Consider the following 26842-nt stretch of genomic DNA (forward strand, 5'->3'; position numbering starts at 1 on the left):
GAAATATTTATAAGTTAAAATCAATCAAAATCACAAGTTGAACTTTTCAAGTTGTATATTGGTATTAGTATTTCTTGAACTTCTTGTGTTCTCCTTTTTTTGGTATAGTATTATAAGCAATTTATTTATAAGGAATTTTTTTTTTTCATAGTTTTATGAATTTTAAGCAAAAAATTGAACATTTTAAAAGTAGATGGAGTAATCAAGCGATCTTTTGAAGTTGAATAATCATGTCTGAACTAAATGCAAAAATTACATTAAATTTCAATCATGTAAAATAAACTCAAATTTGATACATGTGTTTCATATATCATAAAGAAAAAACAAAATCTGTTATGAAGAATCACTCACTCCAGTTCAATTTGTTTATCTTGATACGAAGGCTAAGAAAGTAAAGAAATATAAAAAATGTATCAAAATGTCTTTTAATCTTATGATATAAAATCATGTCACGTGAAAAATTAAAATTTTAAAAAAATCCCAAAAGGGAGGGAGTGTGTGCTATCTGCTAGAAATGAAAGATAAGCCATTAAATGGCAGCATTAATCATAGTTTGAATGAAAACATGAGTATAAATTGAATGAGAATTTGATTCTCATACATATTTAATTTATTTATTTTGGCTATTTTCATCACTTGTCAAATTCATGCATCCATGTTTATTTAAAGGACCACTAAATAATTACAACAATGAAAATACAAGAATATTTATCATATTTAATGTTTACCAAATATGAATGTCAGCATTCATTGGGTGAAGCTTTTCACATCAAGTGAATATACCTATTAATTATATGCATGTAGATAATTTTTCATAAAAATAAGTGAATTCTTTACTTATTTTTTTTCATAAGTAACCAAAAAATATTATTCTAAAATTATTTGTATATAATTTAGATAAATATTATGAGCGGTAAAAGTGGGGATAGAAGTGAAGATGAGACGGATTGGAAGGTGAGGGAGACACAATCAAAGTGGAATGTATTAAGGTTTTCCTTTTATTTTCTTATCATATTTGAATTCTGTCATTTCTCTCGGAAAAAAAAAAACAAATATTACCATAATTACTTTTTAGAAAAATATTTATCTCTTCTATATTTGATTATTACTTTTTCGGAGGAAAAAATTGAACCTCTATAAATTAAAGACTCTTTCTTTTGTAGCGTAACACTATCATCCGCAATGGCTTTTCATATGTAGGCCAACTGACTAAAATATGTAATAAGATTACGTTTCTTGTAGTATAATTTTTTTTCTGTTTGCAATTATTAGCTTTCGCATGATGCTCGATTTTTGCATCCCACCAGAATGCCACTTGTGATCTTTTACCCTACTTAAAACCTTTATTAAAATGACTAAATATAAAAATGAACAAGAGGGAAGATCAAAGCTACATTGCTTCATAAAATAATTTTATCAAATGTCACCATCTTTGCAGTCTTTAACATATGAATTTCAACATAAAATTAGGGAAAACAAAAGAAAATCTCACTGTTATAGAACATGAAAGATTCAGACTGTGAAATATAAAGATCATATGGTTGAACTAAAATGACTATATGGCAGTATGAAATTGTCAATTACTCTGCTTCGATTTCTCGGAGAGATGACTCCCTATACTTTCTCGTCGAGTTCTGTTGGTAGTAACATGTGTTTTTCAGGTTTGACAACAGTGGGGGGTGGTATCCGCTCTTTCCCACCAGGTTGTGAGGAAGCGTTACCATACCAAATCATGCCAACGATGGCCACACCCATTCCAAAGACAACGTGTAGATTGAGTCCCTCTTTACCAAAGAAGAGGAAACCCAAAATCAGGACAAGAATGGTCTTCATATGACCAAGCACTTGAAATGTCACTGCTGTAAATCTTCCAATGCAGATGAATTGGCTGAGATTCGTCCCTATTGCTATCGTACATGATAGGACGATGAAAAACTGCAATAAGAAAAAAAACACATCCAAACTATTATAATCGCAAACTAGTAGGATCAAAGGCGAAATACAATTGAGTCTAGTATGTACTAGTCTCAACCTTTAAATGCTTAAAGATGCACACCTAGCTGTCTAACATCTTAAGCCAAGATAAGCAACATTTTAAGAAATGCGTACATGACCAGTAGAAAGTTGGTAATTGAACTCTAACATATAATCCTCACTGTGGTAGCACAAAAATTACTAAACAGAAATATCACATCTTATATGGTGAAACGTTATCCTTTCAAAGTGCATGAGAAACTCAAGCGAATTGTATTACGTGACCATGATATACCGTGTACTTCCTTTATGTCAAGTAAAGAGGACTTTGATGTACTTACAAGTGATAATGAGGTATAGTTATATGCGTCGACCCTCTTATCAGTCAACCAGTAGTCACAAAAGGGCCCCAGTAACAGCAGGGATGTAGCCTGTATTGGTGCAGTATGCGCCAACAGGTTGAATGATCCCAGTGAATATTTACGCTGAAGATAATGTACATACTGCATTGGAAGGAAGAAACATCAGCCACAATAATAAGTCAGTGGAACATATAGAGGACATAGAAAATTAAAACGTTAACTTGACAGTAAATGCAATTGATTAAGACCAGATATACAAAAGCAGGTTGCAAATACACCAGAAAATCTGGTTTTACATGTTGACATATGCGAAGTCATACCACAGATTCGTATCAAGAACTTACATATTGCTGCAAGGCAGTGCTCCAGACCGCGATGAAGGCAGCAACAAAACCCTTTGTATTTACACTTACATCAGTAACAGTACAGATTGCAACACCTAGTAGGACAACCAAAATGCTTAATTTGGTGTCTCTCGAGTATCGCACGTTATCCAGCACAATTTCCAAAAAGCACGACACTGGTATCATACTTAGCTTTGCAATCTGATGAGAGTTCAAGAGGAAAAGAGATGTGAGATCAAAATTCAAGACAAGTAGAGCATAAATGTCTGATGATTCTTCACACTTACCTGATAAAATCCGACAGAGTTCCACATTAAACTCACGTTCATTCCAACAATAGAGAAGTTTGCAAACAAAACAAATTTCAATCGTTCAGACCACGGAAGTTGGGAATTCTGGATATGCCCAAGCCATTTAAGAAAAAACACCATTAATGTCGTTGTAGCAAAATGCATCCCAGTTAAGGTTGTCGCTGCAAATTGGACGGAATAATAAGACAAAGTCAGGATAACATAAAAAATATCAAGCTATTTCATTCTAAAAGCTTACAAATGATTAGCAAGAAACCATGTTTTTCTAAGAAGAAGAAACTATGCTCCTAAGGCAAGCTCAAAGACTTATCTTAATCCATTAACACCATATCTTTAAAACTAGATATTGAAGTACAGGGAGGCAATGGCAGCTTCTCCCGAGGATTAGAAAGAGAAAATTCATTTAAAATAGTTCGCCTAGACGGCTTATACATTTTCTTGGTCTCAAAAAAGTTAATGCGTACATAGTTTCCAGAAAAGCAGCCTACTTTATGCATAGATTTGCCTTAGAAGCAAGATTAATTAGATGTCTTTGAAATCATCTTTTTCAATAAGTAAGATTTCTTTCAAAGTGCTTAGACTTCAAAATCCATGATCAGCCGAACCAAAAAATTGACCCTCATTGAAACATACACAAACAAAACATGCACCGACGACCATTTAACACGAGCAGATGCAATAGATAGTAAATTCAGTAAGATAAATTCCCCAAAAAAATGGAAAATATAAACCTTCAGGACAAGTGTCATAACTTACCAAAGCTGAAACCATATGTAGCCATTAAGGCTTTATTAACAATAATAATTCCAACTGAAGTGACAATATTGAATGCCCATGCTGCCACATCAACAGCCATTTTATTCTCATCCTTGACAGCCATGGACATTTTCTTTGGCCGCATCTAAAGCATAGAAAAATTGTGATGTTTTCCCTTCAGAATAATCACCAAGAATCAAGCTTCCTCTGCATAAAAACACATCAAACAAATGAACAAGAAGTTCTAACAGAATGTAACAAAACCACGAGTTATGATCCTTGTACAAAACTTATGATCCTTTCTAGTGATTATATTGGCTAACCAAGAAGATTTTAATGTTTCATATTAATAAAGGATGTCAATTAAAGGAGGGATAGCTAAGGGAAACAAATAGAACACACAAGGAGAACTAATCAAACCCAATTTCATAGCTACGTATAAATCACTAGACAAAAAGACAAACAAGCACAAATGAGAAAGCGGGGAATATATGCTAGATCAATTTTCAAAGCTACACTGCAACATGCTAGAGTTCAATTAGTGCCAAAAGTAGTTAACTTTCAGAAAATGATGACACTTGTTATCCCTTCCGCAATTTATTTTAAAAGGGACAAGTTTAGTTTAAAAATTATTCATAAAGGAAAGTATATATCTGTCTCTTGATGAAATCCCAACCACCATAAAATTTAATAGTCCAACCATGATATTCAAAATCAGTTACGTCCTTCCAACGAACTATAGTCAAACCCACGATTTTGACAATCAAAAATCAAGACGAGATAACTAAGACAAAACAAAATCACGATCTATAAGCTATTACATTTTCCACAGATGTAGATCCAATGAAATATTTAAGCATGAAAAATGATTCTAGAGAGGAGTTCATTATGAGAGGAAATACTATCAATTGTTGGAGATATGTATACATGATGCTTAATTGAATCCACAAGAGAATACAGATTCAAATTTGAATATACTCCATGTTAGGTGAAGGGTGAAACTCATCATTAGCTGATCATCTCTCACACGCGCGTGTGAAATGATGGTATGAACTAACTAGTACATTACAGATCAGAAAGTTTGTCATTATGGCACATTAGTGGAGCTATAAGAAAAAGAACTTAAAATCAGAAATCAACCGCCACTATGAAATCTCCAGTGAAATACACAAGGATTCACACACTTCATTCCATTTCTTCAACATATACATCCCAATCCAACATTTAACATAGCAAAATCAATCAAACATAAGAGATCTTCACAAAAACAAACACTTTAATACTCCTAAAGGATCGCATAACACAAATTCCTGAAGAATCCATTCCAAATCCAAGAATCAAATGCTAAAAAATAGTAACTCAAGAATCTAAATTCCAAGCAAATCAAAAACTAACTATTGAAAACAACCCCACCAAAAAGAAAGAACCACACAATTCCAAAATCCATGAAATCACAAAAGAAAAAAACCCAAAAATTCAAATTTCAAGAAAATAAAAAACCAACTAATAAGAACCCCACCCCCACAAACCCAACATCCCACTACTCATAAACTTCCCTAACCATTGATGGAGAAAAAAACCCAAAAATCCAAACTTCAAGAAAATCAAAAGCCAACTAATGAGAACACCTCAAACTCAACATCCAACTAATCATAAACTAAACATTTAAGAGTAAAACCCCCAAAAATCCGAACTTCCAAGAAAAACCCCACCCCACCCCCACACATACACAAAATCCAACATCCAAGAAATCACAAACCAACAAATAAAACACAAAAAGGAAAGAAACCCACAATTCAAATTCAAGAAACAGAACAACAAAGTATACATACTTCCTTCCAAATGAATCCCAAAAAAGAAGCGCCAAAAAGAGAAACAAGAACAGAAGCTGCTCCCTTGCAAAGTTTTTAGACAAAATGCAAAAAGAGTTTATTATATGTAAATGGTTGAATCATGAATGTGTATATAAATACATAAAAAAAAAAAAAAAAAAAAAAAAAAAAAATTTGGTAAGCAATGGATAAAGTTTGGATCTTTTGCACTATTAAGTAAAACATAGACCAAGCAAAGAGTTGCATTTTTACTTTCTGTCTGCGCCTCCCTTTAGTGGATTCGGAAAATATTTTATTTATAAACTGAAATAGTTTTTATATTTATAAAATTGCAAATCGAATTGACTTTGACTAGAAAATTTATTTTTATATATTATTTATAGACTAAAATTTCTATAAAACTGAAATTAATATTTATTAATAAAATGATTTCTTTTCCTAAATTTATTTTTGAGTTAGAATGTGAATTTAAGCATTTTAGAGATCTGAGAATTTAAAATATTATTATTTTATTTATCTCGTAAATTAATTAATCAATTAAAATAATAGTACAGATTCCTCTTGGTGTTTTGAGCTTTTTTTCTGATCTGAAAATAATATAAATTAATCTATTTTTCTTCTTTAAAAAATTAATAAAACTGACACATTACATATCCATCTTGATATTTTTATCTTATTCTAGTTCAATTATACTATTATTTTAGTATGTGAAAACAATAATTTTATTAGTTTGGAATTAATTGAGGTTAAAGTTGTCAATTCAGTATGTAGTACAAAATTCTACTCTCTTTTTTTTCCCAATCAATAGTAGTTATTATATTACCATTTTTTTTTGTTTTATCATTACCTTCATTCGATTAATTTAGATTTATATAAAGTAATTCACTTACAAATATAAAACGTGTATTTATTTTTTCCATTCTCAAGTTTTACCTTGAGGAAATGTTAACTAAGTTTTATCTTAATTGAGAAATAATTAATCATTAAGCATACAAGTGATTTTCTTAATTTATCTTTTTTTTTCTAACTAAGTTTTATAATGTTGTGATAATTGAGATTAAAATTGACTTAGTCTCCCAATGAATTATTCAAGTAGTGCTGTTATTCTTCGAAGATTCTATTTTTATTCAAAGTGGTCAATTAATTATTTCTTTAATTTTCAACTCCAAGTGTCTTGTAATAATATGAACAAATGTCATCATTTCAATCAAATAAACAAGTTGAATTAATTAAAACCTGTCTTTCTTCGAAGGTTTCATTGAAAGAATATTCAAATCCCCATTATCATTTTATTCTTTATATTCTGGATCGAATAGGACCTTTTCTTTTTATGTCTTCATGTTCTTTCGTGCGGTTAAATAGGCAAGAAAATGAAATAGAGGGTGAGGTTTTTCTAGCGTTTGACATACCAAGCTCCTAATAGGAGGCTTGCACGTGAATGATTCATTATATTTATCGACATATTTTGGAAAATTAAAAAAATTAAGAATTTAGACATATATTTTCTTAAATTTCTTTATCAAGATTTTTTAATTTACTACTATATATACGTTACATCTATTCAATAATATACATTCTTTAATTTAAAGTCGATCACATTTAAATTCTGAATTCACCACTATACCGTTGTTTGAGAGGTTTGAGAAAAGGGCAAATGACAACCATTGAAGTCATTGTCATAGTTAAAAATAGGAACATGAAAGACAATGAGGTGATGCCCATTTTTATTTATTTTTGCTCATGGTTGGCAACATCTTAATTATTTGATTTATGATAACTACAAAAAAATATGCTGTCATTTTATAAGTTTGCACTATTAAATTGATACAATTTCATGTCCTTTTCTCAATGCAATTGATGTTCTTTTTTGGATCATATGCATCTTCTTTTATTTATTTTATGTTTACATAGGAATTTCATGTCCGGCCCTTGACCTAGTAGCTAAATATTTTAACTTTAAAAACATATATATACTTCAATTCGCTTTTATGGTATCTCGTGAACAATAGATACTAATATGGTAAGTAAACTTTTGAACGTGTCTAGACAATCATTTTGTATAGATTAAAGTGTTAAACTGACACAACAGAGACGAATCGAGGTGTCTAGATATACATCCGTAAGTTTGAGTATTTAGTTGTCATAATTCATAAGGCCAAATTAAGATGTCTATATGTATTTTATGCCTAATAAAAACATAAAGTGTCGTCAATAAGATAGGAATCATTGAAAATACCACCGTCAAATATAAAGACAATTTTCATTAATGATTATTCAATTACAAAAATGATACCATATATAACTTTTGCTTTCGCGTCTCTCTAAAATTGTAATCATGATAAAAATCTTAATTTATATTATCATCAAAGACTTTCAGGCACACGAGTATTTTATAAAAAATAAAGAAGGAAAACTTGTTATTTGACAAAAATCATAATATCGAAAAATTACCCTCCCCCCCCCCCCCCCACCCTCCTTAACCAACAAAAGGCAAAAGAAAAGAAGAAAGGAGTATACATACTTCTTTCTTTGGTTTCCCATCTGGTATTCGATACCTGCATTAAAGTTCGACTAATTCAGAATCGCTAGGGTTTCGTTCAAGGATAACGCTTTCTATTAAATATTTTTTCATACTCAAGACTCGAATCCGAGACCTCTAATTAAGGAAGGAGCAATCCTATTTACTGTACCACCGATAGAAGCATACATACTTGTTTCTCCAATCCTTTTTTCCTTTTCCTATTTTGATATTTGTTTCTCCAAACTTTGAGGAAAAAAGTAAAATAATATAGACTATAGTATGGCTTTCAAATATAAAAATAATTTCTGAGCATTAGTTAAAATGTCAACATTTGTGTCCCAAATACTTTATTAAAGAGTTACCGTTTCCCTACTTTGTTTTTTTACGAAATGGTCTACCTTTTTTTAAATAAAATTTATTAACTATTTAAGGTGGAAAATGTGGGGTTCATCATGCTAATGTTTAAAAAAAATTGCAAAAAATTTAAAATTGACTTTGATAGTGTAATTATTGTCCTTAAAAATTTAATTGGCTGTTTGTCTATGAATTCACTTATGGTTCATTAATACTTTTATTTATAACAAATCGTCTCATCGTTGCCTTTTTTGCAAACTGTAACTTAAAATGATTAGACTCTACATCCCTAATTTCTTCGAGAAGAAAGGGTAAAACTCTTTAATTACTCTCCAACTTTCAACTATGATTTTTGTTGTCCTTGGATTAGAACTTTGAGAGGAGTCAATAAAAAATAGACTTTTAACTTTTATGACGATCATAATATTATATTAGAGTGAGTTAGAGTCTCACATTGATTGAAGAATACACTGATAATATACTTATATGGCACAAACTAACTTTTAGGATTGAATCAGACTTAGATATCATATCTTTAATTGCATATTACTACATCAAAATTTTAACAAAAGAAATAGACAAATTTACTTATATTTTGAATAGTACATTAATATTTTTTTGACCATTTTCCCTAACACCAATTGCAAAAGACAACATTCAAAGAAAAACACAAGAATAATAGATAACAAGAAATATTAAAAATAATAGCTAGACGGCTATATATGCATATGCAGAAAATGATTTACTGTCAATAAAATGAAATTATCAGCCTTAATAATATCAATACAATATATGATACTAATTTAACATCACACTATCAGTTAAACGAAATTAGTTAGGAATATATATTATAATTATTTAGTGGGGTATGAATGTAAAGAGATATATGTTTATAATTAATTTGCTTTTATTGAGTATTTGCTTAATTTCCCTTAGCAATTAACATGAAAGTTTTATGGAATATTTTAACACGCATTTTATAGTATGATTTATATATATATATATATATATCCCTACACTATGTATCGTCTGTTTTTACGTAATGACCAAATTAATATGGATCACTATGACGGTCAACTATTGTGATGATGATAGTATTTTTTATTATATTAATTGATGCATAGTATATATGTTGACCAAATAAAAATAACATAACAATATAATTAAAAATGAGTTAGCTAGAGTGGAGTTTACTAAAGGTAGTATATACATAACTTTATAATTCATACATTAAGGAAAAGAACCAGAACACTTTTTAAAAAATAAATCTATTAGTTTTACGGTAAAGGATCAATATGAACAATTTTTGTCATATATTAAGGATTATTTCAATCAAGTGAAATATATTAAGGACTAAAATAAACACATTTATTATACATTAATGACTTATTAAATCAAATGAAATACATTAAGGACCAAAATAAAGCATTGCCCATACATTAAAGATCATGTTGGTTATATTCTCGTGAAAAGTCCATGAACTTATAATAACAACAAATAATATGACACCCGAAGTTAATGAGAAAAAAAAATTGAAAAATAAAATAGTAAAAACGTATAAAAATAATACTGATAAGAAAAATAGCACCACTCAAATATTTATCAATTTTCTATTTTAATCCTTAACCTCAAAAAAATCTCACTACATAAAATCAGATCCTAAGTAGATTACAATTATGTCATATTCCGTCTAATTAATCTTTCCCCAAGTTTTGCCTCCAAACGATGTTTGATTGATCTTTTTAAATTTAAAGTGAACATAACGTTATTATTATTATTATTATTATAAACTTTTATATTAAAAAAACACCACCTCCACTTCATGACGGTCAAAAAAAATATAATATTCCTAATTATTAAAAATAAATAAATGCATGAAAAGAATAGATAGACGTGCTTAATTAACTATACTATATTTTGCTTATGGCTAAAGAGAAGGATATTAAAGGTTTAAGAAGTCAACTCTCTAATTCTCTCTTCATGTTGAATGAATGAACAATACTATTGAAACAAATATAATTAAACGTACATGTAATTCCTTTATTCGGAAAAAATAATTTTCTAGTCTTTTATAAATTTATTTTTTAGCTTTATGTTTAAGGAGATATCTCATTTTTAATTATAAGAGATTATGACCATTTTCTTTTGTTGTAATTAAAAGTGGACAAGAAATCTTATTTTTATTCTGCTCAACTTATTTTAAAATATTTACTATTTCTGTAATAATAATATTAAACAATATGATGTTTAATGAGGAACAATAACTGAAACTGCATCGAATAATTTTTTAAACAAAAAAAGATATTCCATATATTTGTATAGATATATGTTTAGGAACTAGGAAGCAAAAAAGATTTTTTCATGAATCACTTTATGTAGGTTTGATACGAAGGAAAAGAAAATATTTTAAATTTTCATGTTTGATTGATCGAATTTCTTTTAAAATATTTTTTATGAGAAAATAATTTTTTAAAAATGAAGTAAATAACATCCCTTACAAAAGCAGAAAAATAATGTAGTGTTCCACTTTTTTCCATTCTCCAACGTACTCAGTTCTATAGCCGATGATAGCTCCCACCTTCATCATTTGACACTGAAACAAATTCGATAACCTGTTCATACACACAAGTAGAGCCGTCAGAATGGGCTTTGTCATTGGGGCCGGTCCAATCTAACCCGTTATTGAGGTAGGGTTGAGATATGATTTTTCAAGCTCATTTAAAACTAAGGTTTATAAGTCCAATCCATTTAAGTCTTTCGCCCTTGAGCCTTGATTGGGTCGGTCCATGAGCCAAAACTATTTATTTAAGGATAACTTACATAAATCTCACTAGTGTATGAGCTAATTAATTAGATGCAAGTTATGTTGTAATACTACGTATCTTATCAGATTTTGGTGTGTCCAGATACATGTATCTCGAAATACATGTATTTCACGTTTCTAGTATCCTAGATACATGCTAATCACACTAGATATTTTGCTAGTGTTATTGAAACAATACCATTGTTTGCCATAAGTGATTTGAAAATCTTTTGATTTTCTTGATGTTATAGAATTTTACGATTAAAAAGAAAAGAAAAGGAAAAAAAATAAGGGCTAACCCTCCCCAACCCGTGACCCTTCTAAGGTTAGATTGGATTGAGCATTTTCAGGTCCTTCCAAATAAAGGGCCTGCCTGTCCTAACCCATCAAATTTCTTGACCCGCGAGACTTGGATTGAATGGAATTGAGCGGACCCTTTTTGACAAATCTACACACAAGGAAACTGACTTGTAGTATTACAACTACTAAATATAATTACAAGAAAATTGCAATAGAAATAACATATAGGGGAATCGATCGATAAGAAGAAATTAAAGGAGGTGAGAGTTTAACTAATACAAAATTGGGATGAGAGAGAATAGTGAACATCATAATATGCATAAATTCTTACGTTTAACTCCAAGTCCTATTTAATTAATTAGTAATTGGACCTAAATATCAAATAAAATTCATCAACATTTCAATTTGCCCAATAATTCCAACTAGATCAGTCTCATTCACTCCTTCTAGCCCATAGACCCTTGTATAGACAATTTAGTTCACAACACACCCTCGCTCCTCATGTTCACTCGGTAGTGTTTGCCTAGATTAAATATAGCTATTTTTGATATAATATGTTTTGTTTTACTTAATAAACACTAGAAAATCACTTATTTTAAGCAAGAAAATTCCACATAAAACAATTTCCTTCAAACCGAACACACATAGCTTCTTCTTGTTTTTAACTACTAATATGGAACCTTGTTCGTACATCCCCACTCTCCTCAAACTATGTTCCACTCCTCAAATTAAATAATTCTATGTATGTAGACAATGGTTAATACCTATATGATAGAATATTTATAGACACCAAAGTCCATAGCTAACTACTTCATATGCCAGTGCATCTTTCAAGTTACCTTGATATGATAAAAAGTAGTAAAGCAAACCATATACTTATCATCATTTAGTCATCTCCATACTCATCTCGTCAAATTTGATATCAATTGTTGAGTTAAGTCAAAATGAAAATATTATTTACATATATGTGTGCATTATTTGATTTGGACTAAGCAATACAATTCATCTTATAGATATTTTTCTTTTTCTTTACAATATTCATATGATAATTTATTCATACACGCTCCACTTTAATGTTTATCTTCTTTTTTTTTTGTTTTACTTTGTTGTAGCGATCAAATAGATAGATAGAAAATATGTAAATGCAATTCTTAATGAATTAACAATTTACCCGATAAAAAAATTAAATAATCTATTCGATATCAATAAAGCATTAACTATAATTATGGTTCGATTTTGAACCCCCAAATCACACAACTCCTTTGGCATTGCCTATTTCCTTTCCCGCCCTAACGCTGAAGCTTAAAACCCTCGACCCTTCAAATTCGAATTTCTCAAAATGTCTCAGCCGATCTCCGTCGACATTCTCTCCGATGACGAAGACGACGGTGGCAACGGCGGATATGGTTACTCCGTCAAGCAGAATGACACCATTGATCTATCGACGCCGCTGACAATTCCATTCAAAAAGAAGCAAAGAACCGAAAAGTCTAATAATTGGAACCCCACAGTTCTGGTAATCGAAGATGATGATGAGACGCCGTTTAGGCCTTCAAAGTCCACTCCTTCCTTCGTGGCTGATACTCCCATGTCTGATTTATCCAAACCTGAAGTCTCCTTTGTTAGATGCTCATTGGGTTCCTCTTCAATTTCGGACCCTAAGTCTTCATGTGAGTTCATATTTCTTTATCATTGTTTAAATTTGAGTGATTTTTCAGAAATTAGTCTGAAATCACACAGTTTGGTTTACGCGTGTTAGTCTTTTTTACTGTAGATGATGTCTCATTTCTTAGAAATCAATATGAAATATACAACATTTGGACCTTTACTATTTCATTCTTTGATTATTTAAGTGCTTTTGTTTGGCTATGGATTATGGGTTAGTCGGAATCCAAGCTGTTATTTAAGAATTATGCAAAAACACAACAATGCTGGGGACATTTCCACTTGAGATTTAGCTTGATTTGTTTTTGGTCTGATAATTCAGAAAACAATGTCGAATACATGCAAGTTTGGACAATAAAAAAGAAGAAAGGGGAAAACAAATGTTGACAATTTTTTTCTCTTCTTCAGGTCTTGATTTGACCCCATCCATGGTTGCTGAAACCCCGGCATCAGAGCTTTCAAAATATAGTGTTCCAATAGTCAGATGCACTAAAGCTAATGCTGTTTCGCAGAATTGCTCTTCTTCAATTATAGACCACAACAAAGATGGCGGTAAGCCTTTAAACATGTCTAGTTTGAAGTTTTCAACCAAATGTCAAGTTTTGAGACATCATAGTTATTATTATGTCAAAAAAATGACATCTTTCTATATCTAATAGCAATTCAACTTCAACTTTCTCATTTTATCCTTAATGAGATGATTTATAGCCCACAATTTTTGATGACTTGTTTTAGACCACAGTTTAAAATTTCTTTCTTTTTCTCTTAAACTCGTGCCTAGTCAAACTCTTTCATATAAATTGAGATGGAGGGAATAGTACAACAAAAACAACAACATACCCAGTGGAATCCCACAAAGTGGGTCTAAGGAGGAGGGTAGAGTGTACGCAAACCTTACCTCTATCTCTTGGGGGTAGAGAGACTGTTTAGGAAAGACCCTCGGCTCAAGTGAAGAAAATCAAAGTAGTAATGGAAAGAAAAAAACGACAGTGAAGAAAAACACGACAACAATAGGAAAGCAGTGCGGAGCACAAGCATATATTCAAACAGAGGGAATAGTATTTATCTATTATTTATTCCTTCTGTCATTAGTTAACATTATAGGTCGATCACTTCAGTTTCCTGACACATTCTTTATTTGATGATCACTGTTTTTAGAATAAATTAATTGTTTTCCATCATCATCATTCATCTCCAGAAGTTCGAATGTTGCTTTTGTTGATCTAGCATGCAATTACAGTTGCTTTGTCTTCTAGACGGTACAACGGCAAGTTGAAGCTTAAGCTTTCATATAAGTATTTAAATGAATCATTTCCAGGCCCTTCTTTAATGATTCTTATATGATTTTGCTTCTTTAACTTTACTAGTTAACTGTACAAAGAACATGAATTGCATTTACAATATCTTTGGTCTGTTACTAGAATGAGCCAGAAAATTAGTGCACCATATTCCGGTCACATTTTGCCTTCTGGAATCAAACCCATTTTCTCTGTGCAGTGTGTTTGTCTTTCCAAATGAGAGCCTTGGGCAACAGTAAAGTTGTCTCAGTGTGACGTATAGGTTACGGGTTCGAGCTGTGGAATCAGATACTGGCATCAGGGTAGGCTGCCTACTTCGCTCCCTCTTGGGCTGCAGCCCTTCCTCAATCCCTGTGTGAACGCGGGATCTTTCGCTCACCGGGCTGCCCTTTTAGTGTGTTTTCCTTTCCCCCGGACATACATCATGTTGAACTACTACTAGGATACTTCTGTAATACTTTTATAACCTGGATGAGTGGATGTTTTGTTTGCTCTTCGTGCTGCATCACCCTGCCTGCTCCTATGAGTTGTGTTTGATTATTCAGTTATTTTCTGCAATGGCAGATTCTAGTATCAGTTCAACATGATTCACTTGTTTTGTTTGCTCTTCGTGTGCCTCATTCAAGGTCAGCCATAACACTTTGAGCTAGTTAGGCGTACTCCTCATTACATGTTTCTCTGATGCAAAAAAGGGATGGTTAAAGAGATATTTTAGTCCTTATAGTATTTGTTAACCCAAAGATTATGGGTACATTAGTTTATCAATCTAGGTTTATATGTACAAATAAGAAAATGACAACCTAGCTTTGACATACTTGCATATTCTTCTCATTTGGTGGTCTATTCTGGTTTTCCTATTTTCTTGGCATAATACTACTTTATTTTACTACTTATGAAAATAAATTGCCGTTTAGCCTCAGAGTTTTGTTTGCACCTTTCCTTGCACAATGGGCTGTTTTAACTCAGGAATTGATGGAGTAATTTGTTTGGAGTCTGATAATGAATCCGAGAATAGTGGTTATCATGGTACCTGGAAGGAGGAGGAGAAAGTTTGTTCCACGGAGGCAGTTGTTAAGGAGACAGAATGGAGCCCCAGACCTTTCGGGTCCACCTTTTCTCTTGGTAAGCTACTGCTGTTTAATCTACTAGTTAATACGATTATAGAATCAAATTTTCCATTGACTGAAATTAACTGTTAGGCTATTCAACTGAGACGAAAAACTGTTGAACAGGTATTGACAATTTTATGCGAATGCCAGAGGATGTTTCTCATCAAAATTCGACTGAAGCCGGTCCTTCTCTGGTGTGTTTGCCTGGTTCAAGTTTTAGTTATTTTTTCAACATTTTCTAATTTGTTTGCATAACAATAGGCCCGCCCCCCTCCCCCCCACAGCACCCCTCATCTTGTGCATGTGTGCCACTCAAAGAAAAGCCAGCTTTTATCAGGATGAATATGGGAGTGGAACTACATACTCCTGTAGATTGGAATGTGAACAAGTGAGCTAGACAGAGTTGTGAATATTCAATTTCAGCACTGCTCACTTACGGTCGCTTCTGGATTCGCAAGAAAAAACTTGAAGTCGAGCTTAAATTAAGAACACACTTAACTGTTTTTAACCCTTCGCGAAGTTTCTTATCAGTTCCAATCAAATTCACTCTCGATCATGCTATTAAATTGATCTCATTTCTCAGGGTTCACTCAAAGAAGTACTGAGTAAAGCGAGATTTCAAAAATGAGTTAAAAGGTTTTGGAAGAAAAGTATAATTGGCAGACAACCATAGCAATGAGAAGGTGCGGCTTAGATTGGACTGGAGAAAAAGAGAAGGAGAAGCCTGATTTAGGCAATACCTAAAGACAGGAAAAATTACTGATGGGGAGAGGTAAAGGAGAAACTTTGAAAAAGAGGTGAGAGAAGGTAGTGAGAAGGAGGCTTAGAGCTGTTCAGCATTGAGGAACTGAGGTGGAAAACGGAAACCCTAAGTGCTCAACTATTTATCTTTTTCCAAAGAAAATATGGAAGAAATTACTCATGAACAACATTTAGTCAAATGGTCTGACTAAACTGAGTTTGTACTAAATAAATGAACTCAAGTTGTGCTTAAATTAGCAGAGTGAGTTTGGTTCGTGAACCACTCATTTCATTTTAATACACCTACTCATACATTGTGAATATCCAAACTGTTTTAAAATGGTTTGAACCTCTAGGGGTTTCTTATTTTATCAGAAGGGTAAGAATATTTCAATCTGAATTAGAGATCTGTGCACCCTGGAGAGCTGATTCATGTCCAGAACTCTTGAGTGCATATTCTGTCAAATTGGAAAGGCATTTGAAGATTGTAAGTGTATTCACAGATGTGCCTAAATAGTTAGCGTGAAGGATAGGGCTTAAGACATGTTCTTAATGTTTGTATCTTTGTCTAGACTCTAGAGCTTTTCTAAATTCTCAAAAGGGCTCGTCTCTATGTAAATTTTTTTGGTGCAATTTGCTTACAGGACCATGATCATCCTGATGAAGAAAATGATTCCTTGGAGCCAAACGATGAGGTCTCAAGACCAAAAATCAAAGGTAAAGGCAATAGAAGTAACAAAAGCAGCGGGGATGCAGCAACTGGGAAAATGAGGATGTCAAAGGAAGAACAGCTACGCCTAAAGGAAGAAAAGAGATATCAGAAAGAGGTAAGCCTTCCTACAAAAGCCTATTTATTTGGAGGAGGTTAAGTAATTATGGAATATAATCTAATGTATATTCATAATTCAGCAAGAGAAATTGCAAAAGGCAGCCGAAAAGGCTGAAGCTGCTGAGCAGAAAAAGCTAGAAAAGGAAAAGCAGAAGTGGGAAAAGGGAAAGTTCGCACATAAGTCTATTGTAGCTCAAATTGACACTAAAGTGGTGGAACTAGGTTCAATTGGAGGTAGATTTTTTATTTCTCTGCTTGTTTCTTTCCCACACCATTCCATGTGTCCTTTATTGCATATAAACGTCTGTCTTACATGGCAATGTTACCAAGTCAGGCCATTTGCTAACAAGGCTTGCGGAGAAAGGTCTTTCCTACCAAATTAAATCAAATCCAATTGAAAAGTCTATTGTGTGGTCAATGAGTGTCCCAGAGGAACTATCTAAGGTAACTTATTCTTCAGAAATTTGGCAAATTTCAGTTAGCCTATCATCTTAAGCTACTTGGCCACTTTTAATTGTTGTTTCTAATGTCATATACATAACTACTGTACCCATTTAACTTTCAGTAGAATAATAGATGCATAATTGACTATATTTAGTGCTAATATATATATGCATTTTTGTGCTATATCCATTTGGATGTCAATTATCTTTGCAAAGTTTTTTTTTTTTTTTTTTCCTGATGGTAATATTTGGGTGTTAGTTGTCACAACCCAATCTAGGGTGGGGACAGACCATTAAGGGGTAAGACACCAACGCAAGCCTCTCCGGGGTTCTAAAAAACTGGACAGAGTTTCCCTTGCTTCTAGGGATGTCCATATTTCCATGTCGAAACTGAATTACGTTCCACTATACCAACAACAACATACCCAGTGAAGTGAAATTCCACCAAGTGGGGTCTGGGGAGGGTAGAGTGTAGTGTACGCAATCCTTACCACTACCTCTCCAAGGTAGAGAGGTTGTTTCCAAAAGACCCTCGGCTCAAGCAAATCAAAGCAGTAATAAAACGAAAAAAAACAGGTGGTGGGGAGAAACATGACAACAAACAGCAAAGCAGTAACAACTATATGCAAGGAATCCTAGCAACAACAGCAACAAGGTGCGATCACCTAAACACAGTAAACCACAAATGATAACGAATAAGAAAATACAAGCGTAAGCTTGTAATAGGACCACTCTTAAGTACCTACTAACCTTCTACTCTTTATCTGCGATCTCCATACCCTCCTATCTAAGGTCATGTCCTCGGTAAGCTGAAAATGCACCAATATAAGTGATATCCTCTACTATTCATTTAGTTTTAACACAATAATACTATGGCAATCACCTGATACCATAAGAAATTCTAAAACATACTATAAGTCTCATATCAACCAAGGTACTTAGTAACTTTAGTTCAACGTTTAAGTATCAAAACAATATAAATAAGTCATGGCGGCCCCTTTATTTCAAAGAACTTACTTGTGGGGGAAGGACTTGTCCTCATTCTTTAGTTCAACACTCTATTAGTATGATGCCCCCCCCCCCCCCAAAAAAAAAAAAAAAAAAAGAAGGAAGTAATTATAATAATATCTGATAATAAAGTAGTATAAGTTAATGTCTCTTACTTTTTTACATGATATCTGTAACTTCTTCCATATTTTTGAAATATTGAAGTTTCCTTTCACTGTTATCACCTGTGTCTAGCAATTAAAGTTTTTAAATGAGGTGATCTCATGGAAAATGGTATAAGAGCAACTTGTTACTTCACCTTATTTAACAAAAAATAGTGTCAGAGTTGAAGGCAAATGTCATTTTTTCATATACTAGGCCAAGTAAAAGAATCAAGCTTGCATGTAAGTAGGTGTAGGATGGGGACCTGTACAAGTAAAAAATGTCCCTGCTCTAATAATTGAGTTTTTCAATGAGGTGATTACATAATTCAACAGTAACACGAAATAATATTATCGAATGTCCATTTGGGCTTTGAAAGAGAGCTGGTGAAGGTTTTGAAAACTGTGCCAAATTGTTTTTCTTGTACTATGCAAAAGTTTGTCTTGCTGGTCTCTGATTTCATTCTTTTGAGCTTTTTACTTGTCTTGTGTATGATGGCAATGTGTATGTTTGTGCTGCTACAGTATCAAGTTTTTGAATTGGTTCTCTAAAGCTAAGCGTAGCTATTCTTTCTAGCTTTTACAATTTATTGAGGTCATTAGATTCATTACTTTTGTGCAGATCTCATCTGAAGTTATCGATGTTCCATATGTATTATTCATATTTGAGGCCGAAGAGTTTTGCAACCTTGTGAATAGCAAATCATTGCTGAGTCATGTTTCCCGTGTCCAACGCCTTTATCCTCTTCATACAGTTTGTTATCTCACAAACAAGCTTTTGGCATATATCAACAAAAGGTTGACGGTAACTTCATTTTTGTCCTTCATCTCAACTCTTTTTCACTTTAAGTTCATTAAATTTTCTGACTAGCTTGGGATTGAGGTGTAGTTGTTGTTATTGTTAAGTTTGTTAATTTATTTTCTCTTGAATGTGTTTCTTTTTCTGCTATGTATACACACACACAAATATATCTTCTCTGTTCTCCATTTGTAGACCTCTGTTGTTGCCATAATTTTCTTTTTCAACCTTTTTTTCTTCATGTATGACAGAAGATCCTGAATTTGACCATTGGATTGTTGACTACATCTGTTCTCCATTTATAGAACTTTCTGTTATAGGTGCCTTTTCTTTTTCAATGTTCTTCTGTTCGTGTGTGACATGCTAGAGAGATGAAATCAAGTTGTCACAGATCATGAATTTAACAGTTAGTTGTTAATTATTTTTTTTTTATTGAATGTTAAGTAAGATGGAATGAAAGCTTTGAGGTGCAAATTGTATCAAGTACAATGACAATTCACCTTCTAGGTTTCTTGTGGTTTTCTATTGTTATGCTTTCAGACCATGTGCTTAGTATTAAATTGTTCTTTTTTCAAGAAAGAAAGAATAAGTAGCAGAGTCCCTCGGGGATTTCTCGGTTGTAAGAAAAAGTAGCAGCATGTTAGTTTATTAGTTGAAGCCAGGGTATAAAAAATTAGTTGAAATAATTCGAACTGTAATTTTATTTTTATTTGCTATATTCTAGAAGTATACAGAGAAATGCAGCAGTTCAAATTTGATTTGTTAGACAACTCCTCTGGTACATGAGCTTGTTGAGTTGCTATGACCTGGATATGTGTATATCATAATCCTTCTTAATACACAAATTATTTGCTGATTACAGAACGTAATTGTCATACATAGCATATTTGATACTTGTAATGGAATCCATGTAACATAGAGCATTCTAATATTGGGCATATATTTATTTTCTTTTTTGTTGGTGGAATTCTGTGTGCCCCTCAAAGGTTGGCTTGTGAATATATTTACTTTTGTCATCGTATTTTGGCAAGTCTAAGCACTTCTTCTGTTCCAAATCCTCTATGTTCAACCGAATGAATTTCATGTATAGCTCAAAGAAACAACTGGTCAAGGCTTCAAGATGCTTAAGACAACAGAAATATATTTAATTTTCTACAGTATCTTACAACTGTTACTGCCATTGCTGATAGGGAACAAGGACAATACAAGGACCCTGCCAATCATACTGGTTGGAAACGACCACTTATAGAGGAGGTTGTTGCAACACTGATTCTCGTAATTATTGGCTATGTTGCTCGGACTCTCCAAATTTGTTACCACACTGTCAGATTCTTCAAAATACACTACTTTCTGAGTATCCAGCATGCAACCGTCGACATTTTTGAAGATTCCGAGCAACATAGATTATTGGAAATAATTAAGTATCTTATTCGTGTAAGCTTGAAATTCTGGTGCTATTCCTTGGGTATTGAATTCCTCTTTTCTTTGGCAGGTTCTGTCAAAATTAACAATTAACTTTGTTAAGGTGCATTCTAGGCACTGTGTCGATGAAGCTGAATTAGCTGAACATGTAGCTGGGCTGACTTGCAGCTTAGCTTCTTGTCAGTTTAGGTATGTCATAGTTATATTTCAGTGAATTCGTATTTTTGGACAATTGCCATGCATGCGACGATCTATATAATATCGATGTGTCAGGCTTGTAGTAATTTGAAATAAAAAAAATTGGGCTAGTTTATTGATTAATACCAACTGAATTATGAATTTGTGGAGTTTTGTATACTACTACGTTTTGTCTACTAAACTTCTTAATTAGGAAAGATTGGATCTCTTGTTTATTACTCCCTTCATTCACTTTTAGCTGTCCATTATACTAAAAATAAATTTTCATTTTTACTTGTCACTGTTAGCATATAGCATATCAAGACAAAAATACACATTTTTTTCCATGTCTTAACCTTAACATTAATTACTTATCTAAATCATTTCCCTAAACCTTAAGAGCTCATTTGGTTTGACTTAAAAAAAGTAGCTTTTAAGTCAAAAATAAAAAGTCAAAATGAAATGACTTTAAGTCAAAAAATAAAAAGTAGGGGGAGACCTACTTTTGGTTTTTGACTTATTTTAAGTCATTTTAAACTTGCTTTAAGTCATTTTGACATTGCCAAACACTTCCTAACTTATTTTAAGCTAAGTTGTGCAGAGTCTTCATTTACATTGCCGCTCCCGTGTCGGATTCTTCAAAAATACACTACTTTTGGAGAATCTGACATGCACCCGTAGACATTTTTGAAGAGTCCGAGCATCATAGATTTTAAGTCATTTTTGACTTATTTTAAGTTATTTTTTATATTTGTCAAACACTTTTAGAAGTCAAAAACTGACTTAAAAGTAGGTTTGACCAACTTTTAAGCCAATCCAAACACCTTCTAAGACTAAACATCAATTAATATGGGTATTGTGGAATGATAGTCGATACTTCTGTTAATCATTGTTTCGTAAGGGGTGTACAACGTCCAAATTGGACAAGTAAAAGTGAACGGAGTGAGTATGCTGCTTTCAGGAGGAAAACAGTTGGTCACATTTTTTCCTTTCCTTTTCGGATGAGTGGGCAGGTGGTACGATGATTTCATTCAACAATGCCAAGCTTGTACTCCCTCCTTTCACTTTTACTTGTCACATTTGAACTTGACACACCCATTAAGAAAACAATGATTGACATTGTTATTTTACCACACTACCCCTATTAATTGATGTTTAGTATAAGATCTTGGAAAATGATTTGGGGAATAAGTAATTAATGTTAAGGGTAAAACATGAAAAAAAAATAATTGTCTTCTCTTAATATGTTAAAAGTGACAAACAAAAGTGAAAATCTATTTTTGGGAATAGTGGACAAGTAAAAGTGAAGAGAGGAAGTAGTTCATTGAAAACAAGAATTGGTTTCTGCTTATTTACTTTTGAAAAGTTAATGAATTTAAAAGGTAAAATATATATCTTATTATTAACAATACCACGTGGACAAAAAATATACACATGGCAGCGAGCGCATTACACCTCCTCCCTGGATTGAGGTTGTCCACGGGGGTGAAGACTACCAAATAGCCAAGTATAGAGGGTTAATTAGGACAAATAAATAGTTTAAGTGTGCACCGAATAAGTGGTGCCAAGTTCAGGGGGTCCCGAGGTATTATGCTAACAAGTTTTTGATTGAGTTGTAGTTGTATACAGTTCAATTAAATATCCAGTGACATTCAGTATTAAACAAATGCAGTGCCAAATGGTAATAGACCGTTTCACATTCATAAGACATGTAAGTGAGCAAATGAAAAACTCAGAAATAATGGCACCATAATTATTTTGGTGGCTGGACGCCTGAGGAAAAATAAACCTGACATAAAATTATGGATTACTTATTTTAACATTTAGTTTGCAACATGATACTCATTTTAACATTTAGTCTGCAAAAATGAAACTCCACATTACATATGTTCCTGGATAACTAATAAAACATTTGGTTTTCCTGTTTACAACTGTGCAATAGCTATTGCAACAGTTGGTTCAGCGATAAACTCTGTATTATTAGTGGTGGTATAATTTATGTGGGCATCAATATGTTATTTTATGTGGGGTAAAATGTGAAATAGATATACTTATATTAGTAACACCTGGATAAGGAATGCAATATTATGTCTTATCAAAGCAAAATGCTTTTGAAGATTATAATGAAAGAGTATCAAGTCCTGGTTCATTTCCTAGGGACTGATCCTCCACTGCTAGTGGAATGTGGCCAGAGAGAGTACTATATTCGGTTGAATAGAAAAAGTCGTTTATGTCCTTTCTGCTCTTGGTTCAAATGAGATGTGATGCTTGAGACATTTCAATATGCAGATGTCTCAGGACTTCCGTTATCTGGACCAACTGCCTAGATTAAATAGAGATGATAAAGAAGTTAACGTTTTCTTACTGTTTATGGTTTCATATGTCATTGCTAAGATGTTCTTGGTTTTCCACAGAAACAAGTTAACAAGACTATCTGTTAATGCAAATGGTTCTCTTATTCCCAAGGGTTGCGTTGACAAGAACCAGATAAAAAAGAGCCCATGGTAAGTGCTTGTGCTGTTATCCATTTTAGAAGTTTAAATTTTCTCAATATCCATAAACATGTGTAATGTACAAAAGCTGTATAAGTTTTCTGGTGAACTCTCGAGGCTGTGAATCACCCACTATCTTGGCCTCAACTGTTCTCTTAATAAGAACCTTTTTTTGGTTGAATAATAATGAATCTTCCTTATTTTTTTACCTTTTTGGTTTCATTAAAACCTATACTGCCTTGAGAAACCCTCTTAAGTGAATTGTCGTCATGTTGCTAAGCTCTTTCATTAATCTTTTAGAGCTTATTGAACCAAGCAAGAACATAGTTATATGTGCGGAACATTTTCCAAGTTAGTCTAGTAAAAATCTGCTAGTTTTTTTGTTGTATCTCTATCTTTACTTAAGTCTCATTTTTCTGTTTTTCTATATACTTATTTTATCACCATTCCTGATCGACTTAGATAGATATCCATCCTTTACTGCTGAATTGTACGGTCTTCTCCTGCTCCATTTGACTCCAACGAGGATGTTTGAGTTATGATCCCAATTTAGCTAGTTCTGTCTTGGCTAGTTTCTACCTTACTATGAGGATTCTACTTGATCTTAGTTTCAAAATGGTTAATTGTGTGTTTAATAGTAAAAGTAAGCTACTTTATCACTTAACTTTAAAAGCTTACCCACTTTTACAAGCGTTTACCCATTTTCCCACCTTCGATGCCTAGGGTAGTGGTGGCTATTGCGTTATTGTTGGATTTGTTGTCTCTTGCAGGTTGAAAGCATTGGTAGCTATTCCAAAGGTTCAGCCACGATTTGCCATTGCCATATGGAATAAATATCCCACAATGAAATCTCTTTTGCGTGTTTACATGGATCCAAGTAAATCGGTAAGCAATAAAATTTCCTCCATCTCCTTGGAAAAGGTTTCTCATTTACTGATATCATGTTGTGACTTCTGGTTCACTATTTTACTTTTACGGCCTTGTATGTATGGGTAGATATTATCAAGAACGATACTTCCTTCCAGTGTCACTGCAAATACTTGCTACAATCTGCAAGTCCAACTTCTAGCTAACTAGGATTCTGGCTATCAACAGTGGCTAAGGGAGAGAAAAGGTAGTGATGCAGTGGTCTTGTTACACTATTCCTCTCCCTTTCACCAGTGTATTCAACTTAAGATGTTGGATAATATGAAGACATTTCTAAGGAAGGTTAATATTTCTTCAGAAACTTACATTAGATTAGGATTATGTTCAGTTCATCTGAGAGCACTGAGGAGTGTATGCTTAAGAAATGTCATTTACTAGAGGGCAAACTACTTTGTGGAGCTATATTCTCTGGTAAATGTCATTCATTCTTGTTAATGAGGATACTGTCATGGAAGGTGCCATTCATATGATTCAGTTCAAACAAGAGCTAGATTATACTAAAAATTGAAATGTTACGGTAACATCTCAGTTCATACAATTCAATTCCACTTGCTTCGTTGTACTTATCTAGTCTAAGCAAAAAACAATGAATGGAAGGTCGGATGTTGATACATTTCATGTTGTAATTATGTTGATCCTTTGGGGGGATAAAACGAGTTCCTCTTAACATATTTTCACTCTTGAAAAACTTTCAGGTGCATGAGAAAGAATTTCTGCTGAAAGATTTGAAAGTGGAAGGGATGGTGTCAGATGATAGAAGATTGGGAGAGATTTGTTCAAAGAGAGTCTACAGAATATTGATGGCTCAATCTGGAAGCAGCAAGACAGATGACATAGAGTGTGGAGCTGATTTCTTCAGTCAACATTCTGCTGAATGATCTATAATCTTTTGTGACATTGGTGGTGTTTGCCTAATTTGTGCACACATCGACTAATTCAACGGACATCTTGTCTGACCCACAGGCACATGTGTCCAAGGTAATCCCGTCTACCAAGACTGGAGCAGATCGACTCACACCATTTTTTGTTATTGGGGTTTGGACTTGGAATCTCCATGTTGTTAGTCCTATTGCCTCAACCATTTGGCGATCGACTTGAGCTCAATGATCTATAATATTACTTAGCATTGTAACATGCTTATCAGCTCTAAGTGATCCAAAACTATGGGTGTTATGTATATGCTTCATATCAAGTAGGTTATTTGCATCAAGATTAAGATGCACATGTTGTTAGAGAATGCTGGGTTTAATTTGTTTCTTAAAATTGAATTTCTGCATGCTCTTAGCCATTGACAAATAGGGAAAAGAAGAAATATAAAGAAAATAAATTTAGGACTCTATTTAGGGTATCCATTTCGTTAGATTTTTTTCCCCAATTGTTATCATATTTGAATTTTACTTTTTTCTGAAAGAAAAATCAGAACGTATCACCATAATTATTTTTGTTTTTTGAAAATATTAATCTTTTCAATAATTGATTATTCCTTTCTGGAAAAGTTTGGAGCTTTCTTCTCATATCACAATACAATAACATCCATAATACATTCGTTTAAGTCTTGTGAAAATTTATTCCTTAATAGATTTTATACTTTCAAAATTTACTTTTCAATATGTGAGTTAGTTGATCAAATCATCATTATCAAATAGTAATATGTAGTGTATTTTTTGGTATTGAATTTATCATCGCTATATAATTGTAATTATTAACTTTCGCAAGACACTCTAATTATTTTGATCCCAACATATTTTATTTTTGATGAGATAATTTATAGTGGCACTTACACCGTTACACTACAAATTTAAAAAATATGTCTACTCTCTTAAAGAGAAAATTGAAAAGTAATGAATACACCCTAAACTTGGTGTACATTATTAATTTCATTCCAAACTATTAACAAACTTAAAAGCAATCTTTATTTGATCAACTGAACTTAAATACACTCTTCGTCTTGCTACGGAAGTGAAATACACTTCTAAATTCCCATCAAATTTAGGATTGTTTTCAACACTTCTCTTGATTTTTATCAAGAGCCCCATGCTCCTATAAGAATTTGGGACTACTTGCTATGTTATGTGGTCGGATGTATCATAAGAGTGTAAGGGGGATAAAACTAATAATTTGCGTAGATGCGATTTAGTACTTGTCTCCTCTCTTATATTTCATGCAACTTAAACAGCATCACATAGATTTGCACCAGTGACTAGCTGCTATCGAAGTGCTCCTTGCTGGTCAAAA

The 26842-nt window shown here is 32.7% G+C and overlaps 2 protein-coding genes across 3 annotated transcripts; one reads left to right on the forward strand and one right to left on the reverse strand.

The window, feature by feature from the left end:
* Positions 1 to 1381: 1381 nt before the first annotated feature.
* On the reverse strand, positions 1382 to 5853 carry LOC125812696 (UDP-rhamnose/UDP-galactose transporter 4). 2 transcript variants are annotated; one of them, XM_049492189.1, is made up of 6 exons: positions 5832 to 5853; positions 3748 to 3954; positions 2968 to 3152; positions 2681 to 2881; positions 2316 to 2477; positions 1382 to 1935 (listed from the first exon to the last, which is right to left on the reverse strand). In XM_049492189.1, exons 2-6 carry the CDS (start codon positions 3890 to 3892, stop codon positions 1615 to 1617), a joined length of 1014 nt encoding a protein of 337 aa, XP_049348146.1. In that variant the 5' UTR covers positions 3893 to 3954; positions 5832 to 5853; the 3' UTR covers positions 1382 to 1614. The 2 variants fall into 2 exon arrangements, with proteins under 2 accessions (XP_049348146.1, XP_049348145.1); XM_049492188.1 differs by having other exon boundaries at positions 5576 to 5838.
* A 6984-nt stretch (positions 5854 to 12837) lies between these two features.
* On the forward strand, positions 12838 to 25579 carry LOC125812693 (crossover junction endonuclease EME1B). Its single transcript, XM_049492183.1, has 13 exons — positions 12838 to 13227; positions 13631 to 13774; positions 15487 to 15642; positions 15753 to 15823; positions 17015 to 17197; positions 17280 to 17433; positions 17534 to 17643; positions 19413 to 19588; positions 20780 to 20843; positions 21082 to 21200; positions 23603 to 23692; positions 24451 to 24565; positions 25303 to 25579. Exons 1-13 carry the CDS (start codon positions 12897 to 12899, stop codon positions 25483 to 25485), a joined length of 1896 nt encoding a protein of 631 aa, XP_049348140.1. The 5' UTR covers positions 12838 to 12896; the 3' UTR covers positions 25486 to 25579.
* The last annotated feature ends 1263 nt before the right edge of the window (positions 25580 to 26842 follow it).

The sequence above is a fragment of the Solanum verrucosum genome, unplaced genomic scaffold, assembly GCF_900185275.1.
Source record: "Solanum verrucosum unplaced genomic scaffold, falcon-dt-bn FXZP01000275.1, whole genome shotgun sequence".
In the NCBI taxonomy this organism is placed as follows: Eukaryota; Viridiplantae; Streptophyta; class Magnoliopsida; order Solanales; family Solanaceae; genus Solanum; species Solanum verrucosum.